This window comes from Urocampus carinirostris, chromosome 14 (genome assembly GCF_059441175.1).
Source record: "Urocampus carinirostris isolate Australia breed hairy pipefish chromosome 14, RoL_Ucar_1.0, whole genome shotgun sequence".
NCBI classification, from domain to species: domain Eukaryota; kingdom Metazoa; phylum Chordata; class Actinopteri; order Syngnathiformes; family Syngnathidae; genus Urocampus; species Urocampus carinirostris.
The window spans coordinates 18,722,213-18,745,800 of NC_142362.1; the positions used below are offsets into that span (position 1 = coordinate 18,722,213).

A 23,588-nucleotide genomic window follows, 5' to 3' on the forward strand; every position below is an offset into this window, starting at 1 on the left:
AACAAAAGTAATAAAATAATCTTGAAATGAGTCAAATGGCCTGCCATCAAGAATATCTATTCTAAAAAATATATATATATATTTAAAAATAATTAGTAAACTTTATCTCAAGCACATCAATTCAATTACCCTTATAAAATGATATTAATAAATAATTATTCATAAATAATCATTTCTAAGTGTTTGTATTGAGAATGAAATAAAAGGGCAGTGTGTAATATTTGACCACAACATGTGGCTGTGTTGTGCAACCAAAAACGAGTACTAAAAAGCACAATGAAGAATACGAACTAAGCACTTTTTTTTTCTATGCCTTTCATAAGGTTTTTGTTTTTGGGGTACCCTTACCCAAGATTGCGGTTATTCATGTCAGCTCCCTCTAGATGAGCCTCATGTTTTTCACAAAACAATCCAATAGTTGTGGGGGTCTGATCTTTAAAAGAAAATAACCCAAATCCGACAACTGATTTTCTTTCATGTTTTTAAATATATGTTATACTCATAAGCCTTCAAATACACAATTTTACCTAGCAATATGCACAATTGTTCAGGTTATTATTTGTTCGAATTAACCTTTCTATTGTAGTGCCAAAAAACACCACTAATATCATATTTTTCAAGGTCCTTATGTAATACTTGTCAGTAAACCCAATGATTCCCTCAAACTGCCACAAATGTCGATTATTTTCTTCTACCCATCATCCAAATTATTAATATGTCTTGGAATAACTGTTAATGAAAATCCAATATTTTATGTCTGTCACGACCAGAACGGAATCAGGACCCAGATGCGTAACGTTAACCACAAGTTTATTGAGAGAAAGAGGAAAGGCAGCGCCCGCGATCCGGGGCTTGCTGGACGCGGGAAGCAAGCCGTACACAAAATAGGATCATGTCCCAAATGCGGAAGTGGATCTTCCGGAGCGGGAGATGGTAGTGCCGAAGATGGAAAAAAAAGGTCGATAGCCGGGACAGGAGAGCAAATTCGGACAGGTGGAAAAACAGGTGCAAAAAGCAGGACCGACGGGAGTCTGAGTCAAAGTGCTTGCCTTGTAGGAACAGAGGTTCGCTGACGGACTGACAACAGGCGAGTGAAAGGACTGGGCTTAAAAAGGACGGGGAACCAATCAGGTAGCGCACAGCGGCTGGCGCCAAACGAGCGGGCTCAGTTGATACTAATCAGTCATCATGACAATGTCATGTCAAGTCAAGTAATTTTTATTTGTATAGGCCTTAATCGCAAGGAGTCTAAAAAGCCTGCACAGACCACAGATTATTGCAAACTACAGACAATTATGACACCATCCCCTAATCTAAAACCTACATGAGGGCAAGGAAAAACTCACAAACCTCAACATGAAGAATTAGAAGAAACCTTGAGAAGGGACGGCACATGAGGTAATCCCCCATCCAGGATGACCAGGCAGCAATGGATGTTCCAATAACAAACACCCAAATAAATTATAAATAATTAAAGTATAATATAAAATAAAAATGAAATCGAAAGGTAGATCAGGTTGCATCGGATGTAGCATTATGGAGGAAAAAAATGATCAAACTCCTGATCAAAAACTGTTATTTTTACTTTCACTGCTCACATTCACTGCCTAAATGTGTTTATGTAATACTCCAATGTCCCAAAAATACACGTTCCAATTCAAATTTACCCTGTCTTCTAACAAAATTGTTTATGTTATTATTTGCATGAACAAGTGGTTATTAGATTATTCTAATAACCCCAAACAAATGTCATTTTTATTTACAAATTATTAATCTAGTGAATGAACTGTTGGTGTAATTGAAAATGTGTGAGTAGTTTTCCAATTCTTGTCCCCAAAAAGTCGTTAACAAAAGTGTAATACAAAAAATAATGAGTAACAATAGATGATAAATAAATGCATTTAAAAATAAATAAATTGCACATCTATATGTGAATTAATGTATTTTTGCTTATTAGTCGAATTGAGTTTTTGTAATAAAGATTTTTTTTACTATTAGGAGGCTCTAAATTTGACATACTGTCCCTTTAAAACAATACACGTTTATATGATAGTTTGTATATTTTTGCCTTTTATTGTTTTAGTTTTTTAATCAAGTATTTTTTTTCACCATTTCCCGTGGTGTGTCTTGGGCAAGTACAGTCTGGTGACGCTGTCCCTCTCCAGAAGGCTCTAAATAATACACACTGTCCCTTTAAAATGAGTGTTTGTATGATAGTTATTGTAGTTTTACTTATTATTGAGATCAATATTGTTTCTTTTTTAATAAAGTATTTTTCTACCACCAGAAGGCTTCAAATAATACACACTGTCCCTTTAACGGGCCACAACTTTGATCCATTGTGCCGTAATTATCCCTTGGACCGCGGTCAGACGACGGATCTGAAACTACACTATCAAAAAAAGGAAACTTCATGGCACAAAAATTATTTTCAATATTGGACTCGAGTAGTCGAAACTTTCTTCAAGTACTCGGTCAGAACCAACAACAATCTGACGTCATAGTATGACGTCACCTCTTTCGCGCGACGTCACGTCAGCACGCATGGCTGATACCGGCACGTTGGATACTCAGGTGCGTTTTTGTTTGTTCTATTTGATAGGAGAAGGCGCTGAAGTGTTTTTAATGTTATTAAATGGACAAGAAAAAAACAGTACAGTATATGAACCGGCAGCGTTGCGCTCGGCTAGCTGAATGAATGGCTAAGCTAACAGCTAACTGAGCAGCTAATAGGCAGCTAGCGAGCTAACTAAGACAACCGAACTGTCAAGAATCCAATTGGACCGAATTATATGCTGGCAAATAAGTAGAAACTACTAATGGACTGAACAATAGTCAACTTTATCTATTGTTTTGGTTGCATTGAATGACGTCACTTCCGGAGATGAAAGACCAGAATTCCACAATTGCAGAAATATATTAATAGTCTCTATTTATCTAACTATAAATATAAATGTATGTATATATTTATTTATTTTTAGCTCTCTTTCTTTCTATCACTGTCCTTCTAAATTATTTTCTGTTGCAAACTTCCCCCACCCGCCAAGAAGACGAAAACTTTTGATTTATCTCTTTCTTTGAGACTGGGAGGTCGCTGGTTCGCGCCTCGGCCGAGTCATACCTAAGACTTATAACATTGGTAAAATGGCGGCGCCCTCTGTTGGCTGCGGCTGCATCGGCTCGCTACAACGGGTCAGGTGTATCGACATTTCGTTCTTACAAAGAATGACAATACAAAGGAAATTATTATTATTATTATTATTAATTTCTATCCATATATTTTTCTCTGTCTCTATTTATCTGTTTATGTATCTCTATCTTTCTATCTCGATATAGATCTGTTTATCTGTCTATTTTGGTTTCTATCTATCTATCTATCTATCTATCTATCTATCTATCTATCTATCGTACTTCCTCAGAAAATGAGTAAAGTTAAAAGAATAGAAGGTCATTTGTTCGGTATTCATTACAAATCAAGTTTATTTTATTGTTTAATATTGATAATTACGGCTATGTTGTATATGACCTGGAGCTACAACTCGGGAGAAACGGCTACGTTGTATTTTAATCATCAAGTCGTGGTTATCCAATGGTTGTGTGCACCTAGCCAGACACTCTCTGAATCCTAATATGAAACTGAAAGGAGAAGCCCTCCAATTTTGATGTACTTTTGTCTGATGACAATAAAGACCATTCGGTCAACTGCAAATTTGTATTCCGTGTTTTAATTTGTTGATCTATAATTGTTAATGTGTTACAGGCATATCCTCAGTCTGTAATGACGTAATCTTGAGATAAGTTTGCATGATATTATTATAAGGATCTCACAAAAAAATTGCAGGGGAAATTGCAATCCAGGTCTGAAAAATCGCAATTAGGTTTTTTTCCTCTAAATCTTGCAACCTTACTATACGCCCTTGGTTCATGCCCGTGGATGACCTCCTATGACCTTCACTCCCAATGGAAGCGCGCGCGTGATGCTGACGTTATCATTCAGTGTTATTTGGCCCTACAATGGGAGCCGTAATGACAAGTTGGCGTCCGATAGTCCGCCTCATTTGCGTCTGCAGATACGCCTGATGGACTCGCCGCCACAAATCAGGCGGCATTGTGTCCCTAATGGCCGCCACCTGTCAATCACCCGCCGTGCCCGTCCTGGTCTCTTTTGTGTGCCCAGTCTGGCGCCCGGGTCCTGCTCCTGGAACCTTTCTATGGGGGCTCCCACAAGCAGTTGCTGGATCTGCTCCGTGCCCACCTGGACTCGTGCGTGGCCTTCACAATGCCCGCCAAAAAGTGGCACTGGAGGGCAAGGACTTCTGCGCTCTACTTCAGCCAGACTGTCACTCCAAACCCTGCCTACAGGTGGGTACAGCCCAAAGACTTAGGAGCTGCACAGAATTTAGAACCATGTTACTCTCTGCTGTCATCTTCTGGCTTGGGCCATCATTGCAGCCTCTGTGAATCTCCTTTTGTGGTGCGTGCAAGTACTTTATGCTCATTCTTTAGACGCGCTCCAATAAACGCTTCTTTTTTCATCTTTCTTGGGGTTCGGTGCGCATTTGGGATAAACTTGAAACAAGCCTTTTCCTTGTTTCCACCATTTCCATGCTACACTAAGGAGTAGAAACAGGGCTGGCCCGAGCCTTCATTGGGTACTAAGCACAATGAGATTTGGGGCCCAATATTACTTGATAATTTGCATACCTGCTATAACTCACTCCATGTTCTAATCCAGGAAAGGGCAACTATTTAGAGTCGGGGCTTGCATTGGGTTCAAAAGTTTTGTCCAAGGGGTTGATCTTGAAAAAAAAATCATATTTTTGGGAATAAATATACATGTAGACATTTACATGGTATAGTTCTTTTGAACTAGATTAGTCTCATCAATTTGGATTTTAAACAATCACAATTAAAGCAAAATAATATAAAGGATACCTGTTTGAATTTTATTTTTTTTTTCATATTTCTGTGGTTAGATTTTTGGGAAGTTTAGTATTTTTGTAGGGTTTTATTTTGTACTATTTCTGCAGTTTGTTTGGTAGTTTTTCCATTGTTGTAAATTCTTAGTATTTGCGTAGTATTTTTGTTGTATTACAATACTTTTGTGATTTTTTTTGTTTTTGTAGTAATACTCTATTATTATTTTTATATAATTTTATGTAATTTTGTACTATTTCTGTTGTATTATGTAGTAGTTCCATAATATAAAATGTTATGTTTATCTGTAGTATTTCTGTTGTAAAATATTACTGTAGTTTTATTTTGGTAGTATTTTTGTGGTATTTCTATAGCAGAATTCTTGCAGTATCACCGTAGTTGTATTTTTGCAGTATTTCTGTCTCAATACTGTACTTCTGGAGAAGTATTTCTGTAGTAATATTTTTCTGGTAGTTTTTTGTATTATAGTATAATGAAGTGTTTTTTTATGTATTTTCAAAGCAGTATTTTAATTTTTGGGGTCATTTTCAGAGTTAGGGTTTTGTTCTTTTGTCATTTTTTTATTCCTGTTTTTGGCCCTCTATTGATTGTTTTACGGCCATATTTTGATTGTTAAGTCACTTATGGTTGTGTTTTCTTTGGTCTCTTTTTAGAAGTTTTTGATATTTTATTGGGCATTTGTTTGTTAATTTTTTTACCCAGTTATTTCTCATCCTTTTTAACCATGCTTTTGGGCATTTTTAGATAATTTTTGGTAGGGTTTTCTGTTTTTTTTTTTTTTTTAGTTCTTTTCAATGTGTTTTGGTAATTTTTAGTCATTTGTCGTCAGGTTTTTTGTGGGTTTTCTTTTGTCATTTTTCTATCGTTTTAGGGTCATTTTTGCCTTTTATTGGTCCTTTATTTTGGTTGTATTGGATGTTTTTTTTCCCCAGCCGTTTGTTGTTTTTCATTTTTTTGTCAGGATAAATAGGCAAAAATATTTACAATCTAAGTAGGTAACAAAGACTGACTAAAGTAGCATCAAAACTTCCGTTCGACTCCTGTTATGTATTATATGAATATTATTTGCAAACAAATTGTATAGTTTCTCCTTTCGAAGGGCATCTGAAATGTTTTCAGACGTCAATGTGGTGTTGTGTATTTAGGTTCCATGTGTTGTGGAAAGGGGGCAGTTTGCCATTTTTCTTAGTGCCCTGCCCACTTGATTAATTTGAAGACTGAGCACCCAACTATTAAATATGTTTGATACTCGAGACCATTGGTGCTGCTCTGTTCCCCACCCAAAAAATTAGGTGTGGATGTGGGATTAAATGCATGATTGAATTTTGGCTGGTTTGTCTCTTGACTAATGTTTTGTATTCTGATCCATCTACCAGGGTTCTGTTCTGTAGTTCAGTTCTGAACCTTTGCGAGCTGGCAGCTCTTCGGCCGGACCTTGCCCGCTTGAAAAAGGTTGTGTACTTCCACGAGAACCAGTTGGCGTACCCGGTACAGAAGGAGCAGGATCGTGATTTCCAATACGGTTACAACCAGATTCTGTCCTGGTAAGCCTGAAGGCTGAGGCTAGCACGTTTTGTGCCTCACTTGCCCCCCATTTTCTGTGCATGCAGCCTCGTGGCCGATGAGGTGGTCTTTAACTCGGCTTTCAACATGGACTCCTTCCTGTTATCGATGGCAGCCTTCCTGAAGAAGATCCCTGACGGGCGACCCCCGGGAGACCTCAGCCAGCTGATCCGGCCCAAGTGTCGGGTTCTGCATTTCCCGCTGGACTTGGCGAACGTCAGCAGGTTGGTGACGTCATTAGTATGTGAGGCGTCTTAGCATCACGCCTCACTCCTTTGCGCTTTAATCAAAGGAGATCAAGTTTAATCGCAAAAACATCTGCCTGCCACCTTCATCCTCCTTAATCCTGTACCTCATCACAAACGCTGTCCTCATCTGCATGCTACCCACCCGTATTTGTGCCTGTGTGTGTGCCCGCCCCACAATCAGGACAAGGTACTTTATTTATTCATGTATAACACGCATCTGTAATTTTTGTTTAAAAATCTGTATAAAATTTGGTTTTAATTTTTCTCAGCTCAAACTTGGCTGTTAGATGCAATGGGATGTAAACAAATGACACTGGACCACCAATGATATAGATGGCATGTGAAGACGCAATAGATTTCATCTCTATCACTTTGTTTTTAGTCACTGTACTGGAGACGAATGTTATTTTTGTTCGCATGTTACCACAACAATAAATTATATTGTATTTTTCTATTCTAAATTCATTGTCGTGGTAACATGTGTAATGGACAGCAAAATTAACATTTGTCCCTGGCAGCACAACTAAAAAATAGTGTGATAATAAGATAAAACCTAATGCCTTTCCACGGACCAAGAGCCTGTGCTGAGGAAGGACCGGGCCAAGAGCTGCTTGCTCATGTAAAAACCCACAGTCTATACCAGAGGACACCTATTTATTGTTTTTGTTTTTGGTCCAGTAGTTAGAATTTGGCGCTCTTACCTACGCGACCCAGGTTCGATCACCGTTGCGTTTTTGATCAGTGATATATTTCTTAAATATTATATTATTTTATTAACACAAAATAAGATACAAATAGAAACAAACATATCAAAAATGTGTGTTTTCTATACGTACACACATGTATGTATATGAACATACATCACAAAAACACAACTTGCGACATTGCCTTGTTAATCCTTCAGTATAGATGAAGATGGATTGGACATGCAACAGTCTTGTCAGCCATTGCCTGAGTCTCTGTTTATGTTGAGCTGGCAGGATCGGAAGTGATGTGAGAAACCCAGAAGTGATATTATTGTACTACACTCTTTAACTTAAAGCTCAAATAAACACAACTTTTTCTCATAATGCTCAATTACAAATTGGGTCAAACTTGCTGAGGTTGATCAGCGATGAACACATAGGGTACTACGGTGATCAACCAAAAGGTGACTAGCTCATCCAGTTTTCACTTGAATAACTTTTTTGGGGACAAACTAAATGACAAAATTCATAAATAAATGAACAAATTACCGTATTTTCCGCACTATAAGGCGCACCTAAAAGCCTTTATTTTTTTCAAAAGTTGACCATGCGCCTTATAATACAGTGCGCCTTATTTATGGATCAATTTTAAAATTGCAAAGTTTTCCAACTAACTTGCAGCCGCCGACTCGACTCAAGTAGTACGCGGTGTATGCTGGGATTTATTTACCGGCGTTTCATTGGCTAACCAATGTGTCAATCATCATTTGAATCAATCACTATTGGCTAAAGTTATTCGGAGGTCAAGGGGCGGATCCTTTTTATCATTTACAGGCTGGCATTGGCTTAAACGGCAACACAAAGCCTGCAATTGGCCAAAACAACGGTGTATGCTGGGATTTATTTACCGGCGTTTCATTGGCTAACCAATGTGTCAATCATCATTTGAATTGATCACTATTGGCTAAAGTTATTCGGAGGTCAAGGGGAGGATCCTTTTTATCATTTACAGGCTGGCATTGGCTTAAACGGCAACACAAAGCCTGCAATTGGCCAAAACAACGGTGTATGCTGGGATTTATTTACCGGCGTTTCATTGGCTAACCAATGTGTCAATCATCATTTGAATTGATCACTATTGGCTAAAGTTATTCGGAGGTCAAGAGGCGGATCCTTTTTATTATTTACAGGCTGGCATTGGCTTAAACGGCAACACAAAGCCTGCAATTGGCCAAAAAAGATGAATGTTTATGGCACGTGGCTGACGGCATAGAGAAAGCATTTTTTTCTATTCTGTATTTGAAATTATTTTATTCTCCTGGATTTACTACCCTCACGGATATAAGAGGACATTGGCTGCACATTATTATGAACACAACGACTTCGGTGAGCTACTTCGGGTTTTATATTGTCCCTGTATCTTGTTTCAGACTGAACTCGATGCTTCTGTGATAAGCGGTGCAGATAATGGATGGAATGGAGTGTCTATTTTTAAATTAAACTCAATTCCAAGTGTTTATTGTCATATGCACAGTAAAGTTGCGAGCGAAAAAGAAAATAGAAACTCAGGAATGGTTGGCATTTCTTGAATCCCAAGACTTGAACCTTCCGAATGATGGAACGATGCATTTGAGTGACATCGTACGGACACCGCATCCGCACGTGTTCTCGACACGTATTTGCGTCTTTGCAAGCTTTGGGAATGTTAAGGGGGTAATAAGTTGGACTTAACTATCTGACTGTTTTGTCCACGTTCCCATTGTAGCGCCTTATAATCCGGTGCGTCTTATCTATGTCAAAAATTGGACCAAAAACTATTTTTTCGGGGTGCGCCCTATAACCCGGTGCGCCTTATAGTGCGGAAAATACGGTACATTGATTTAATCTATTTAGGTATGACACATACATTTGTTGCTATTTATTTCTGCATTTGTCAGAATGGCTCCTCCGTATTTATTGTCTTCATTTGTATGTGTCTCTTTTTTAGACTGATTCCTAGTTCTAAATTAGAGCACCGCGTCACCACGGAGACGGCAGGCATCGATAATGCTATCACGGCAACTGACGCACTTAACGAGAAGCCATTGCACATTGTTTGGCCTCACCGCTGGTAAGCGCTTGGTCCGTACGGGTGCTTGAAAATCTTAAAAAGGCTTTGATTTTAATGCTGTTTTCAAGGATTTAAAAAATGCTTGAATTTTGGGTGACATGCTTGTGAATGCTTCAAATTGTTGCTGTGTCTCTGAACAAGTCTGCTTATTCAAGATCGAGAAATCATACTGAGGGTATTTAGTCAATCATCAATTGTGTAAGTTCTTCCACTTGAAAAGATTAGAGGCCTGTAATTTTTAACATTGGTAAAAATCAACCATGAAAGACGGAATGTGGTAAAAAAAAAGTCACAATGTTTTATTTGTATCTATCTATCTACCTTGGTCAAATCCCTCAATTTATTTCTAAATTAGAGTTGATAATGAGTATTTGGTCATCTACAAACAAGCAATATTTCTGGCTGTCAAATAGGTCTAACGAGGCTCCAATCGTTAACTGGAATAATGAAAACGTTTTTTACTCATTATTGGTATAAAAGACACCCGTCCACAACCTCAGTCAGTCGCACTCAAAACTCCCCTATGGCCAATACCAAAAGGACTGTCAAAGAACACCAAAAAGACAAAATTGTAAGCCTGCACCAGCCTGGGAAGACTGAATCTGCAATATGTAAAACGCTTGGTCAAAAGAATGCAAATGTAGAAGCACTTTTTCGAAAATGGAAGACATACATGACCACTGATAATCTCCCTTTATCTGGGGCTCCATGCAGGATCTCACCCGTCTGCTGTTTGCTAGAAAGCATTTGGATGATCCAGAGGAGGACTGGAAGTATGTGTTATGGTCAGATAAAACCAAAATATAACTTTTGGGTCGTAATACAGGTTCTCATGTTTGGACGAGAAAGAATACTAAATTGCATCAGAAGAACACTCTACCCACTGTGAAGCATGGGGTTGGAAACATGCTTTGGGGCCGTTTTTCTGCCATGTGACCGGAACGACACATCTGTGTAAAGGAAAGGACGAATGGAGCCATGTATCATGAGATTTTGAATGAAAATCTCCTAACAGCAAGGTCATTAAATATGAGACTTGGTTGGGTCTTTTATCATGGCATTGATACCAAAACCAGGGCAATAAAAGTGATGGCTTTGTAAAAAAAAGTTCGGGGGGGCTTACCAGTAGGGTTGATGGATTTTTCTGACCAGTATTGCAATTTTGAAGAGATTTTCGATTTTGAACACACAACTGCACTAGGTTGACATCACAATATCGATTTGATTTCGGTCAATCATGCAGCCCCACTAACCAGTCTCCGGATATCAAGACAATCAAAAATCTAGAGGGAGTTCAAATTCCATTGCCCAACGACAGGCCCAAAACATCACTGTTCTAAAGGAGATCTGCATGGTGGAATGGGACAAAATACCACCAACAGTGTGTGAAAAGCTTGTGAAGAGTGACAGAATTGTTTGGCATCTGTCATTGCCAACGAAAAGGGTACATAAAAAAGTACTGTGATAACAAATTACTGAGAAACTTTTGGTGTTGACCAAATACTTATTTTCCACCATGATTTGCAAATTATTATTATTTTTTTAAATCAAACAATGTGATTTTCTGTTTTTCCCCCCCGCATTCTCTTTCATAGTTTAGGTTTACCCATGTTGACAATTACAGGCCTTTCTTTTACCTAAAAGTGGGAGAACTTGCACTGTTGCACTGACTTAATACCTTTTCCCCCAATGTATATACATGCAAGATTAAAAATTGTGTATGTACCTTAAATTCCCGATATATTTGTGGCTCTGCAAAATATATTATTAAACCTGGAAATTGGAAAATTGGCTTTGAAAGTCCTTAAAAGTGCTTATGTTTGGCCATGAAAATGGTGTACAAACCCTGTAAATAACGATCGGCAATATCCGCAATAGAGACAATAAAAATGATGAAAAAAGACGATATCTGCAAATGAGCTTAGTGTGGCATGCGAAATGCTTTTTGTGTTTTTGCCGGCCTCTCATGTCGGCTATCAGGGCGGGGGCGCCGTAATCGGCAAAACACAGCTGGATTACAGATGCGCCCCCGCCACCAGCTTTTAAATTAGGATTAGCCGCCAGACTTCATCTTCTTTTCATCTTTGCCACTAATCTGCCGCCGGCCTGGATTGGTGCGGCCGACAGTGGCAAAGTTAGCACAAAATCAGAAAAAGACAAAATCCGTCTTTTGTGTGTAGGGAACACGACAAGGACCCAGATCTTTTCTTCAGCACCATCTTGAAGTTGAAAGAAGAAGGACTGGACTTCCGTTTGTCCGTACTTGGGGAAACCTTCACCGATGTACCAGGTATGCTGGCCGCTAAAGTAAAAGTGGTTCATGCAACGAGGTATATGAACCAAAAACATAAGGATTACAGTAATACCTCATTACTGACCATTATCTGTTGGGAATTGATGTTAGACCACCGGGTTGTTTGAGTACCCAAACATTTTTCTCTTCATGCTATTTATTATTAAATGTTCTTATGCATTCTTCTACAGCCAATAAATGACTACCTACACATCAATAATTAACATTTTTCCAGACTATAAGGCAAACCTACAAAAATAAATTTCAAAATGCGCCTAATAGTCCGGAAATTACAGTAAATAGCATAGAACTTTCAGACATTGTAACTTGTCAAAAAAAAAAAAAATTAAACAGCGCCATTATTTAGAAAATGTAAACAATAAAATATCACAGTTTAAAATAATAAATTAAGGGTAATAAATAAAAAACGGAATCATCCCTGAAAAAAAGATGGCAAATGAATCATTACAATGAAATGCTACAACTTACATTATCCGTTAATGATCTACCATAATCATATAAGTTTTGCAGTGGAACAAGTTATTTTTAATGTCTTATAAAATACGTTTTTACCTTTGGACTTTTTAAGCGCAACCCTAACTCTTGAAGTAGTTTTAACTCCATGCGCTTAACAGTCAGGTGCACCTCATAAAGCAAATATTTATTACAAAAGGCTAATTTTAAAGGTCTGCCTAATAGTCCAGGAAATATAGTACTTAAATTTGTAGAAAAAAAGGATTGCAGCCTGGTCATCCTGGAAGGTGGATTGCCTCATGTGGGGTCCCCTCTCAAGGTTTCTTCATTTTCATCATGTTGAGGTTTTTGAGTTTTCCCTTGCCCTCATGTAGGTTTTAGATCAGGGGATGGTGTGATAATAGTACGTGGTTTGCAATAGTCTGCGGTCCGTGCAGCCCTTTGAGACTCCTTGTTATGAAGGGCTATACAGATTAACTTGACTTGAAATATTCCAAAGATATATAAAAATAAAAATAAAGCATTTACTAAGCAGTTGTTGAATGGCAGATATAATCCATTCACAACTCGTGTTTTCCATCTTTCTAGAAATTATTAGGGGTGGGACAAAAAATCGATTCATGTTTACACGATGATTTTATTTTTGGCTATTTAAAAAAAAAAATCAACGTTTCTCCCCGAAATCGATTTTTGTGACATCGATGTAAAAATGCGGGAAAGCAAACAGAAGTGGCAAATGGGGGAATAAAGCAAGCATGAGAACTAAGGGCGGCACCCGTAAATTGAAATCAAAAGTATGGACATGTTTTGTTTTTTAAACGGTTCCTAGGAAGAGGGAGCTAGACATGACAAACTCTGCAAACTGTCGAACTTGAACATGTCCACACATTTTTTGCGCCATCACCCCAATATCAAGATTAACCAACCCAACTCCTAAGCGCTAGCTCAATTCAACAAAAGCAGCCAAAAGTAACAGTGGCCTACTTGTTACCTGCTCGTATCAAAGAGTGCTGTAGGTTTTGTCCGTGGGTGTGTATTTGCAATCCAGGTTACTGTAAAACTTGAAATTCAAGCACTTTAATTTCAAAGCTCACAGTTCAGCTGCTTTCTTTTAAAGGCAGTTTTTGCACAAATGTTGTATAGCATCACCTCAGACAGCAATGTTTACCTGCAGCACAGAGTTTTGAAAAAAATATGTTGGATTTAAAGGATCTTGATTGTAATTTGACAGCTTACACTTGTGCTGTTTTTTGTCTTTCAGGGGCTATGTTTTATTTTATAATTTTCCAGTGTTAACTGTAAATCGGTTCATAGAAGGACCACATTTGTGTTACTTAGACATTTCAGTTCATAACATTCTGTGGCTGTAAACCTGTTGCAAAGTGTACATGTTATATTCCTATTGTCTCAGTTGAAATAAATGTCAGCTTCCGGACTGACTGACACGGACTAATGTGCAATGTTTGAACATCATTCATGGTTTATTTTCCCAGAAGTGTATGATTTAAGTTGCTTTTCTTTAGGGGAAAAATTCAAAGGTAATCATCAGTTATATCGAATAGCAATAATCGAGAATTTTGATATAAATCGAATCGGCACCTAAGTATCGTGATACAATCGAATCATGACCAAAACATATTGTCCCAGCCCTAGATATTGCGCTAACCAACCAGGCAAGAGTAGCCAAGATGGCCGCTCATCTCGCTCAGCCACGCCTTTCTAAGGTTGCTTTTTGTTCTGACACAGCAGAAAAAATGACAGCAATTTCTGGGTTCAACACCAATTTATAGTGAGTTTTTTGATATCTGAGATTTCATTGTACATCAAAGAACTCCTTCCTGTCATGCACAAACACACATACACATATGGTGGGGCACAAATGAACCATGTTATGAAAGGGTCCAAAGGAGTGGGACGCAAGCAAGCGGTCACAGGAAGAAGTTAGAAGCATTGAACCCAGTCAATCCCAACATGAGCAAATGCTGTAATGCATTTTAACTTGAAAGAAACACTCGAGTAAACCAAGCTAAAAACGTTTTTTTGTGTCCTTTCAGAAGTTTTTGCACGCTGCCGCCTCCTGCTGGACCGGCACGTGCTCCACTGGGGCTTCCTGGAGTCGCGCCAACGCTACTTCGAGGTCCTGTGTGAGGCCGACCTGGTCGTGTCCACGGCCCGACACGAGTTCTTTGGAGTAGCCGTGTAAGAGCTCGCTGCGTTTTCTCCATTAATGAAAAAGAATGGGTCCCAATGGGCTGGTGTAATACCCAAAACTGACATTAGGGGTCCTCCAATTAGGATGCCCTCGTCTTTCCCGTTATTGAAAAAGAACGGGCTCCATTCATTTACAATGGGCTGCTGTAATGCCCAAAAATGCAATTCGGGGTCCTTGACATAGGAGGGTTTGATCTTCACAGTCTTTGAAAAATAATAGACTCCAATGAGCTGGTGTATTACCCAAAAAGGACATTAGGGCAGCACGGCGGCGCAGTGGTTAGCGCGTGTGCGGCACAGTTCTGAGGTCGTGGGAACCTCCTGCGTGGGTTCAAATCCAGCTCCCGGCCTTACTGTGCGGAGTTTGTATGTTCTCCCCGTGCTTGCGTGGGTTTTCTCCGGGCACTCCGGTTTCCTCCCACATTCCAAAGACATTTCAGGTGAATTGGCCCGTCCAAATTGTCCCTAGGTGTGACTGAGCGAGTGAGTTGTCTGTCTCCGTGTGCCCTGCGATTGACTGGCAACCAGTTCAGGGTGTCCCCTGCCCACTGCCCGATGATTGCTGGGATGGGCTCCCCCGCGACCCTACTGAGGATAAGCGGTGCAGCTAATGATGAGATGATGATTTAGAATGCCCTCGTTTTTCCTGTAAAAAAACGCTATTGAAAAAATAAAAGCTTAATTCATCTCCATTGGGCTGCTTTAACACCCTAAATGGCCATTAGAGTCGACGACTTAGGAGGCCCTCGTTTCTAACATCATTAAAAGATAATGGGCTCTAATGAGCTGGTGTAATACACAGGGTTCGTACAGGTGCTTGAAATCCTTGAAAATGCTTGAATTTAAATAATGTGTTTCTAAAGTTTAAAAAGTGATTGAATTTTGGATGAAGTGGTTGTAAATGCTTGAAATTGTTGCCATGTTTTTCGGCAGTCTGTCTCAATAGTCCACTCATTAAATTGAGATTTAAAAAAAAAAAAAAAAAAGTCCGCTGAAGAATGTCGCCAACACTTCTCTCTTGCCATTGCATTTTTTGGGCATGTTCTGAATTTGGCATTCAATTAAGTCAAAACCGCAGATATATTTTGAAAATCAGAAAAAGAAAATAGTGTAAACAATAAAATATAAAAACCTTTGACGGCATAAAATATATATATATACTTCCTCTAAACTTTTTTATCAATAATATCAATATTTGGATTAATCTGCCCACCCTTACTGTCCTGGAAAATTGATAAACTAATGGTGAAAGAGTATTTTTGGGGGTCCTTTTTTCTCTCCTACCGTGTTAGATTAGCAATGTTGGAAACAAGCTAGCGCCAATAATTTAGTGTGTTTCGTGTATGTGTGTGTTTGCAGGTTGGAGGCTGTGCACTGCGGCTGTTATCCCCTGTGTCCCAAAGCGTTGGTGTACCCCGAAATATTCCCAGGTAAACAAAATGTCCGCCCCGTTTCCAGCCAATGGCAACCATTCTAAATGATGTCCCTGCCCACAGAAGAGTACCTGTACGCCACTCCCCAGCAGCTCTTCAAAAAGTTGCGCAACTTCTGTGCCCAGCCAAGACGCGTACGTGCTAATGCGCTAAAGGTAGCTAGCTAGCTAGCACACACACATATATTGGACTTAAGGGTAACCGCTCTCAAACAAAATGAAATCTTAGAATATATATATTTTAATGAACGTTAGTAGGCGGCGTCATTGCAGGCAATAATTCGATTGGCAAGAGAATAAAGCCAGTATTCCAATGATTTAATAAATCCCATGAAGGTGGTAGTCCGACTACTAAATTTCCAATTGCATAATTGCGTTAGACCTTTCACTTTTTGAAGACTGCATAATCTGATTTATTGTTTTTAATGCCCCAAAGATCTGTGGGACTTGTAGTGCAGTGACCATTGATCTATGCAAACTGGCTTATTCGCTAAAAAAAATTGATAATGCGTATTGGTTGATTTGTCCAGGATATTACTATCTTAGTATCTGCCCCTACAGGGAAAATGCCACAGTTGTATACATCCATCCATATATTTTGGACATCCCAGTTTTGTCCATCCATATAGAGTAATAGCTCTACATATGAGATTAGATAGATAGATAGATGGATGGATACTTTAATCATCTCCGTAGGAAAATTCAGACTTCCAGCAGTCTCCCTTGTTGTTTATTAACAGATTAACAGGATGCCCTCGGGGTGCTTGTTGTAGTTTAGCAAAGTGGATAACGTCACACGCTAGTCCAGAGGTTCGACGTCCCTGCGGCAGATGGAAATCTTTGTGCCCAGGGATACACCACCTCGTGTTAGCGAGTCCACCTCCTCTCCGCTTCCCGCAGGCTTTTGTGTCTCTGTCTAACGGCGCTGAAGCCAATTAGCTCCGGACAACTCTGGTCCGGGTAGCTCCGGGTGGCCACACGTTAGCGGCCGGGATGCTAAACGTGAGCCACGTTTCCGTATAACACAGCAACTGCACTCCCTGTGCGCTTTGATGTTTTTCACCATCACAGCCAGTTCGTCGGTCTTATTTGGCAGAGAGTTCACATTTACCATGATTATGGACAGTACCGAAGACTTATAACGCCGCTAGCCGCTAAGCTAGCTCCGGCTCTTCATCCACGATAGGCCCCCTCATCACGCCGGCACGAGAATTCGTCAGGGCAAGGAGTTGATTCCTCGAATGAACGCATTTTTGTGCATTAAAACCCATAACGATAGGATAGAAAGTAATCCAAAGTGTAATTGTCAAACGGGACGAAAAACACAGAAGATAGAAGCAGACAATAAAACAATAAATCACAAAAAGTGTGAGATAACGGGAGCCCCTCGCGGCGGCGCCGCTTTGAACGCCTTACAAAATTTCCCAATACGGAATAACTAAAAACCAATGAATCTGTTCCATCCTTCCATCCATGCATCCATTATCTGCACCGCTTATCCTCAGTGGGGTCGCGAGGGCGCTGGAGTCCATCCCAGCTATCTTAGGGCAGTGGGCACCCCGAACTGGTTACCAGCCAGTCCCAGGGCACACAGGGACAGACAATTCAGTCGCTCATTCATTCCGAGGGACAATTTGAACCAGTCAATTCACCTGACCTGCATGTTTTTGGAATGTGGGAGAAAACCGGAGTGCCTGGAGGAAACCCACGCACGGGGAGAACATGCAAACTCAATCCGTTCCTCGCCTTCCAAAAAGTTGACGCTAAATAGCTATATAGCACATCTTCCTGATCCTAAAAACACATTAAAATACTAAGTAAACATACAAATTCAGTTATGATAAATAAGATATTACCAAAATGACTTAAAAGCCCCGCACCAAAGTGGAAAGCATTGTGAAACTCTTGTCCCTTGGATTTTCTCTCGTATGTCAGGCAAGATTTTTGCTGGAAAGATCCTGTATCTTGAGTCGGTCCCATGGAGAGGTATCACTTTATAGTGTAAATATGCCTTAGGATAGCACTGTACGATGAAATCTTGTAAACAGATGAGGCAAACAAGCACGCCACTTGTTTGCATTTAGTGAAGTACATGAACGAAATAATCCTTTATTTCATGTGGAAAGTGGTATGCAGAAATGTCTATTCTTGTCAAGATGTTGCTTGAGCTTATAGATCAGATTGCTGGAAAACGCCAACTCCATTGTCTTTTGGCATGTAAACAATATGATTACATCGCACCAGAAATCCAAAATTCCATTTTTTATTGGATTAGTGGCTGCATAGAAACCAAATTACCGAAATCAGGAATTATTTAATATTTTGAATGACAAATAGGTGTGTGTAAAGTCTTCCTTTTTCCGCATTTAGCCGCTGTTATGCTAGCTCAGCCTGTGATGTTTTTTTGTTGCCAGATAAACACGTCCCGCTTCTCATGGGATGTCCTCAAGGAGGATTACCAAAGTCTTCTGAGTTCCTGAGTTCAGAAGGCGGACTCGGTCCTGGTCTCGGTCTTTGTCACGTGATCCTGAAAGGGAAACATGCCGTAATGGGTCAATGGATGGCCGGCTGTCGCTTTGGTGGAGTCCCGGTCAGGTGGCATAAAGCGAGGGTTGCCACTATGTGTTGCATCCTGGTGATTGTTTTGGCAGGAACAACAATCTTGTCAAACTAATAAGAATGAGATAAGTGCCTCACTCACTTTTTGGCCAGCCAATTCGAGGTTTTTGCCGAAACCACTGCTGAGTTATTCTGCTTGTTTCTGTTTCTAATATTGGCCACATGCAAAGGAGATTCAATAAAATGCCAAGGTTGTTGGTTATTTTGACTATTATGCACTGTTTATGTCATAGTCACTATCGGCCAATCTTGTGTCTGTTCTTTAATTCCACACCCTTTAGGGGCAGATTTATTTTTGTAAGCCAGGTTTTGGGTTTTTTTGTCATATTTTGGTTGTTTTCCGGTCATTTTCTTTTAGTATTTTGGTCAGGTTTTTTGGGGGGTCTTATTCTGATCGCTCTTGGTAGTTTATCAGTTTTTTGGGGGACTTTTTGTATTTTTACATTTTTTGGGGGGGTCAATTTTTGTTTGTGATTTTGGTCGTTTTCTGGTTAATATTTTTTTGTGCTTTTTTGGGGGGTGGTGCGGAGGGATCAATTTTTGTCATTTTTTTGGGGGGGTTGATTCTTTTTGTCATATTTTGGTCAGTGTTTGGTAGTTTTTCTTTTGTTGTTGTTTTTTTTTTTTTTTTTGGGGGCACTCGTTTTGCTGTTATTTGATTTCTGCACCATTTAGGGTGGATCTGCTTTTTGTAACCTAGGAAATTTCATAAAAAGAAAGGAATTAGGGGAAGTCCTTTTGAATAGATGTTTTAATTTGGCATTGTGAGGTTTTTTTTTGTCCAAAATGATGTACAGGGGTATGTGGATTGCTTTTTAGAACAAGTTGTATTTGTGCCCTTTGCTCAAAGAACTATTTTTTTCAAATTTGTTCCTGAACTCTTCTTTCTCCAAAAATTCCATTTGACACTTCCAGTAAACTAATGTCAATGGTCTGCATTTATATAGCACTATTCACGTCACGGAAGACCTCCCAAAGCGCTAACAATGTGCTTCACACTTACCCATTCACACACACACACTCACGTTAAACTAAACTCATTAAAAAAATTAATCAGAACGAGACTTTGAAATAATTTAGCATAATTTGAATCTTTTGCAATTAACTTACTGTTTAGTCACTTTTCTGTTTGCATACGTTTATCAGACTTAAATAAACTGTAGTGGAAATTATTTCTAATGTCTATATCAGGGGTGTCAAACTCATTTTAGCTTGGGGACACATTCTAGGAAAAAAAATCGTACAGGGGCCGGGCTAGTACATTGAAGAGAAAGAGAGAAAGGGTGTCATGATTACTCATTGGCCTCACCTGTGCTGGCTCGTTTGGCGCTAGCTGCTGCTCGTTGCCTGATTGATTCCCCTCCTATTTCAACTGAGTACTCCAGTCACTCCTTGTCAGTACGTCAGCGAACCTGTGCATACGCAAGGCAAGCACTTTGTCTCTGGCTCCGGCTGTCCCGTCCTCATCCGTATCTGGTCGTCTGCTCTTGATTTCCCGTTCGTCTTCGGCTCCCTGATTTTTCCCTTTCTTCGACACGCTCCCCGCTCCGGCAAACGACCTGTTTTTGCCCACCGACCACGCTCTGATCTCCCGCTCTGGCTATCGACCCGTTTTTGCCCATCGACCACGCTCTGATCTCCCTCTCCGTCTATCGACCCGTTTTTGCCCACCGACCAAGTTCTGATCTCCCGCTCCGGCTATCGACCCGTTTTTGCCCACTGACCACGCTGCGATCTCCCGCCCCGGCGAATCCAGTCACTTCCGCATTCCGATCACGCTTCAATCCCGTGAGCTGCTTCCTCCTACTGTCCAGCGAGTACCGGATCGCTGGCGTTGGTTTCCTAGCCCCTGACTTCCTCGATATCGAAACTTTTGGATGAAATGTTATGCGTTTGGGTCTACCATCTGTTCTGGCTTTGACAAAGGTAAACAGAAAGATGCAAAAGAGAAAGAACAAGGGAAATAGAGTAAGGAAGACAGAAAAAGGGAGAAAGAGTGAGAGAAATAGAGAGAAGGGGAGAAAAAAGGAGAGGGGAAAAAGAACGAGGAAAGAAAAATAAGAGATGGAAAAGTTTCCTGTACTTTTCCTGGGTGACTGCAACCCTGTAAGACCCACCCAGAATTGTAGAATGATTTTTGTTTTATTTTTCGTTTTGTTTTTCCGTAAAAGGGTTTTTGACCTTCACATGAATATAATTATTGGATGCTATTGTTTGGACTCACAATGATTGTATGGAAGCCTGGCTGGCCCACCCGTGCACAACTTTCACAACATGCAAAACTTTGACTGAGTAACAACACTTTGATACCATAAACTGGATTTAGCATGAAGTGCTGTGAAAAAGTACTTTTTCATGGCTCTTTAGGTAACGAAGTATAATAATCGTATAAAAATGTGTTTTGCAAACATTTAATTTTCATCTCCGTAGGTCTCTTATACCACCATTTATCTGATGTTTTTCTCTATTTGAGTCTTTCGTTGTTAAACGTGTATTCTGCATCCCTGCTTGAAGGCCAGGTTTTTCTTTCGGAGGATTTTGTACTTCAGCGAAAAGTCTTCTTGGCGCCTGAGAGCAGATTAAAGCGCAATTACCAACAATAATCCCGGCATGCACCATGACAGAAGGACGATGACGTCATGTTCCCTTGGGCGGAGTTTCAGTTGAAATACGTCTTGGATTCCAGACGAATAAGGAGTTGAAATAATGCCTTGAAGGGCTTCACTATGACGTCATCACTTGTAACGAAAGCTAATCGCGGTGCGATAACGCCCTCTCCCGGCAGTTATAGCAACTGCATATTTTTGAGAAAGCCACTTTTTAGATAAACCGTCGAATCTAAAGGACTTAGTAGGGTAGTTTTTTTTTTAATTTCTGGCCAACATAAGTGGCCAGTGGCCCGCCAGTAATGTTGACCACAATATATAATGAATCAGATGGTTTCCACCAAACTTCTAGGGTCGTATGGCCACCATTTCCTGTGGTGTGTCTTGGGCAAGTACAGCCTAGTGGTGCCAATCCCTCTCCAGGCCAACAAATGTTTCAATACGGTCTCGAACCAGGGACCGTGTCATTTCAACCCCCCAAATTAATCCCCATTTCACCAGCTGGTGGAAGTAGCCCTTTCTTAGCCTTGTCCCTTGGTTTTATGTGAGAATTTTAACCTACCCTATTTCCGACATGGCGACTGTATAACAGAAAAAAGACAAGTTGACTGCAAGAGCTGCCTCTCCCAGGATAAGAACAAATTGTAGTATTTCTCGCCTAAATCCAAGACAACTGTGTCTGCCTAATTTGCCAAGAAAATGTGGCTGTTTTCAAAGAATAGAATATCAAGAGGCACTGCATGACGAAACATGCTGACTACAAAAAGCTAACTGAAAAGAATGCTGTGAAAAGGGGAAGCAACTGGAAGCTGTTTTAACGGCACAGCAGCGCTTTGTCACAAGACCATGCGAGTCAGATGAAAATACTACAAAGGCGAGTTACGAGGTCGCGACACTGATCGCCAAGCACTGCAAACCTTTCACGGAGGCTGAATTTATTAAAGACAGTTCAAAGACTACCAGGCTGAATAGTCAGCTTACCAAATTTGTCCCGCTTTCTAGTAAGTTAGGACACCAGTGCTGAAAAAAAATCTTGCATCAGTTGAAAAAAAAATATTGAATGATAAGAAAAAAATGCATGAACTGTAATATAAAAAATACTTTAGATAAATAAATAAATGTCTTTTCATTTGACACAAAATGAGGCTCACCTAGAGGGAACTGACATTATTTTCCGCCATTTTGCTGTTAAGGGTACCCCCAAACAGTGTTCCCTCTAAGCTGCGCGCTGGCGCAATTGCGCACTGCTCGCACATTGTCAGCGCACAAGAAAATCTAGCCAGCGCACAAAAATGAGGGCTCAAAATGACTAATTAAGAAGCGACTTAAGTCAAAGTTACAGTGCATGAAGGTAAAAATACACGGGTTCCCCTGACGTTGTGTCCTAAATGCGGTATTTTGAAGTTGAGTCGAAGTAGAACGGAGTTGAGTAAAGTTAGTTGAAAACCGGCTTCTTCGGCTCGGCTCACTTAAAGGAACCGGCTCTTTCGGGTCCTAAACGGCTCTTCAGGTTGTTATTGCTTCTTTAATCCCAACATGACCAAATATTATGTAAAACTATGCACAAAATGACTTTAAAGAAGGGGGGAATAGAACAAAAAAGAAAAAAATATCAAAATGAAAAAAGTAGTGAAAAGCTGAGAAAAAAAGAAACAAAGAGAAAAAAAGAAGGAAAAATTTAGAAAAAAGCCAGAACAAAAGAAAAGAAAGAAAAGTAGGAAAAAAGTAAATAGAGAACAAAACAAAAAAAAAGTAACAGCTCGGAAAAAATAAATACAATGAGACTTTTTTTAAAGGAATTTTTAAAAAAGGAGAAAAAAAACACGGAAAAAAAAAAGAAAAAGTTTGTGTTGCATTCAAATAATTTCCAAATATATCAAGTGAATCTTGTTGCCAACATTGTACTTCCACTAAAAAAATGTGATTAAGTACAGTTCTGTATCTTGCAACCAACTAAATAAGCCCCCCAAAATTTTAATATTATGCGACAAAATATATCAGGGAAAAAAAAGAAATGGATATCTTGTGAAAGAATTGTAAGAACAAACGAGGTTTGTAGGCCGTACAAGCTTGGCAATATTACACGAGTCAATTCATTCAAAAGAGAAAAATAATTTTGTATTGCCGGAAACTCAGCAAGATGTAACGTGATGTCAAGTTTTGGACATGTTTGATAATGACTTAGTTGCCACACTTGGGATTATGGTTGCTCACTGCTGTTTCAAGCATTGCTCACCGACTTTGTGTGAACGCTCAGACCCGAGGAATATTAGAGGGAACATTGCCCCCAAACAATCATTATTTTCTTCTTTTTTGCCTGATTTTTTAATTCTTTTTGTTTTCTCTCATACTATTCTTTTTTTCTTTCTTTTTCCCTTCCTTGTTTTTCATTTTTCTACCCTTACATT

At 39.6% G+C, this 23,588-nt stretch overlaps 1 protein-coding gene across 1 annotated transcript; it reads left to right on the forward strand.

The window, feature by feature from the left end:
* Positions 1-27: 27 nt before the first annotated feature.
* Positions 28-18,788, forward strand: qtman (queuosine-tRNA mannosyltransferase). Its single transcript, XM_088352887.1, has 10 exons — positions 28-2,574; positions 4,178-4,362; positions 6,315-6,482; positions 6,549-6,725; positions 9,423-9,545; positions 11,726-11,835; positions 14,367-14,511; positions 15,883-15,953; positions 16,020-16,111; positions 18,370-18,788. Exons 1-10 carry the CDS (start codon positions 2,506-2,508, stop codon positions 18,433-18,435), a joined length of 1,206 nt encoding a protein of 401 aa, XP_088209013.1. The 5' UTR covers positions 28-2,505; the 3' UTR covers positions 18,436-18,788.
* Positions 18,789-23,588: the final 4,800 nt, after the last annotated feature.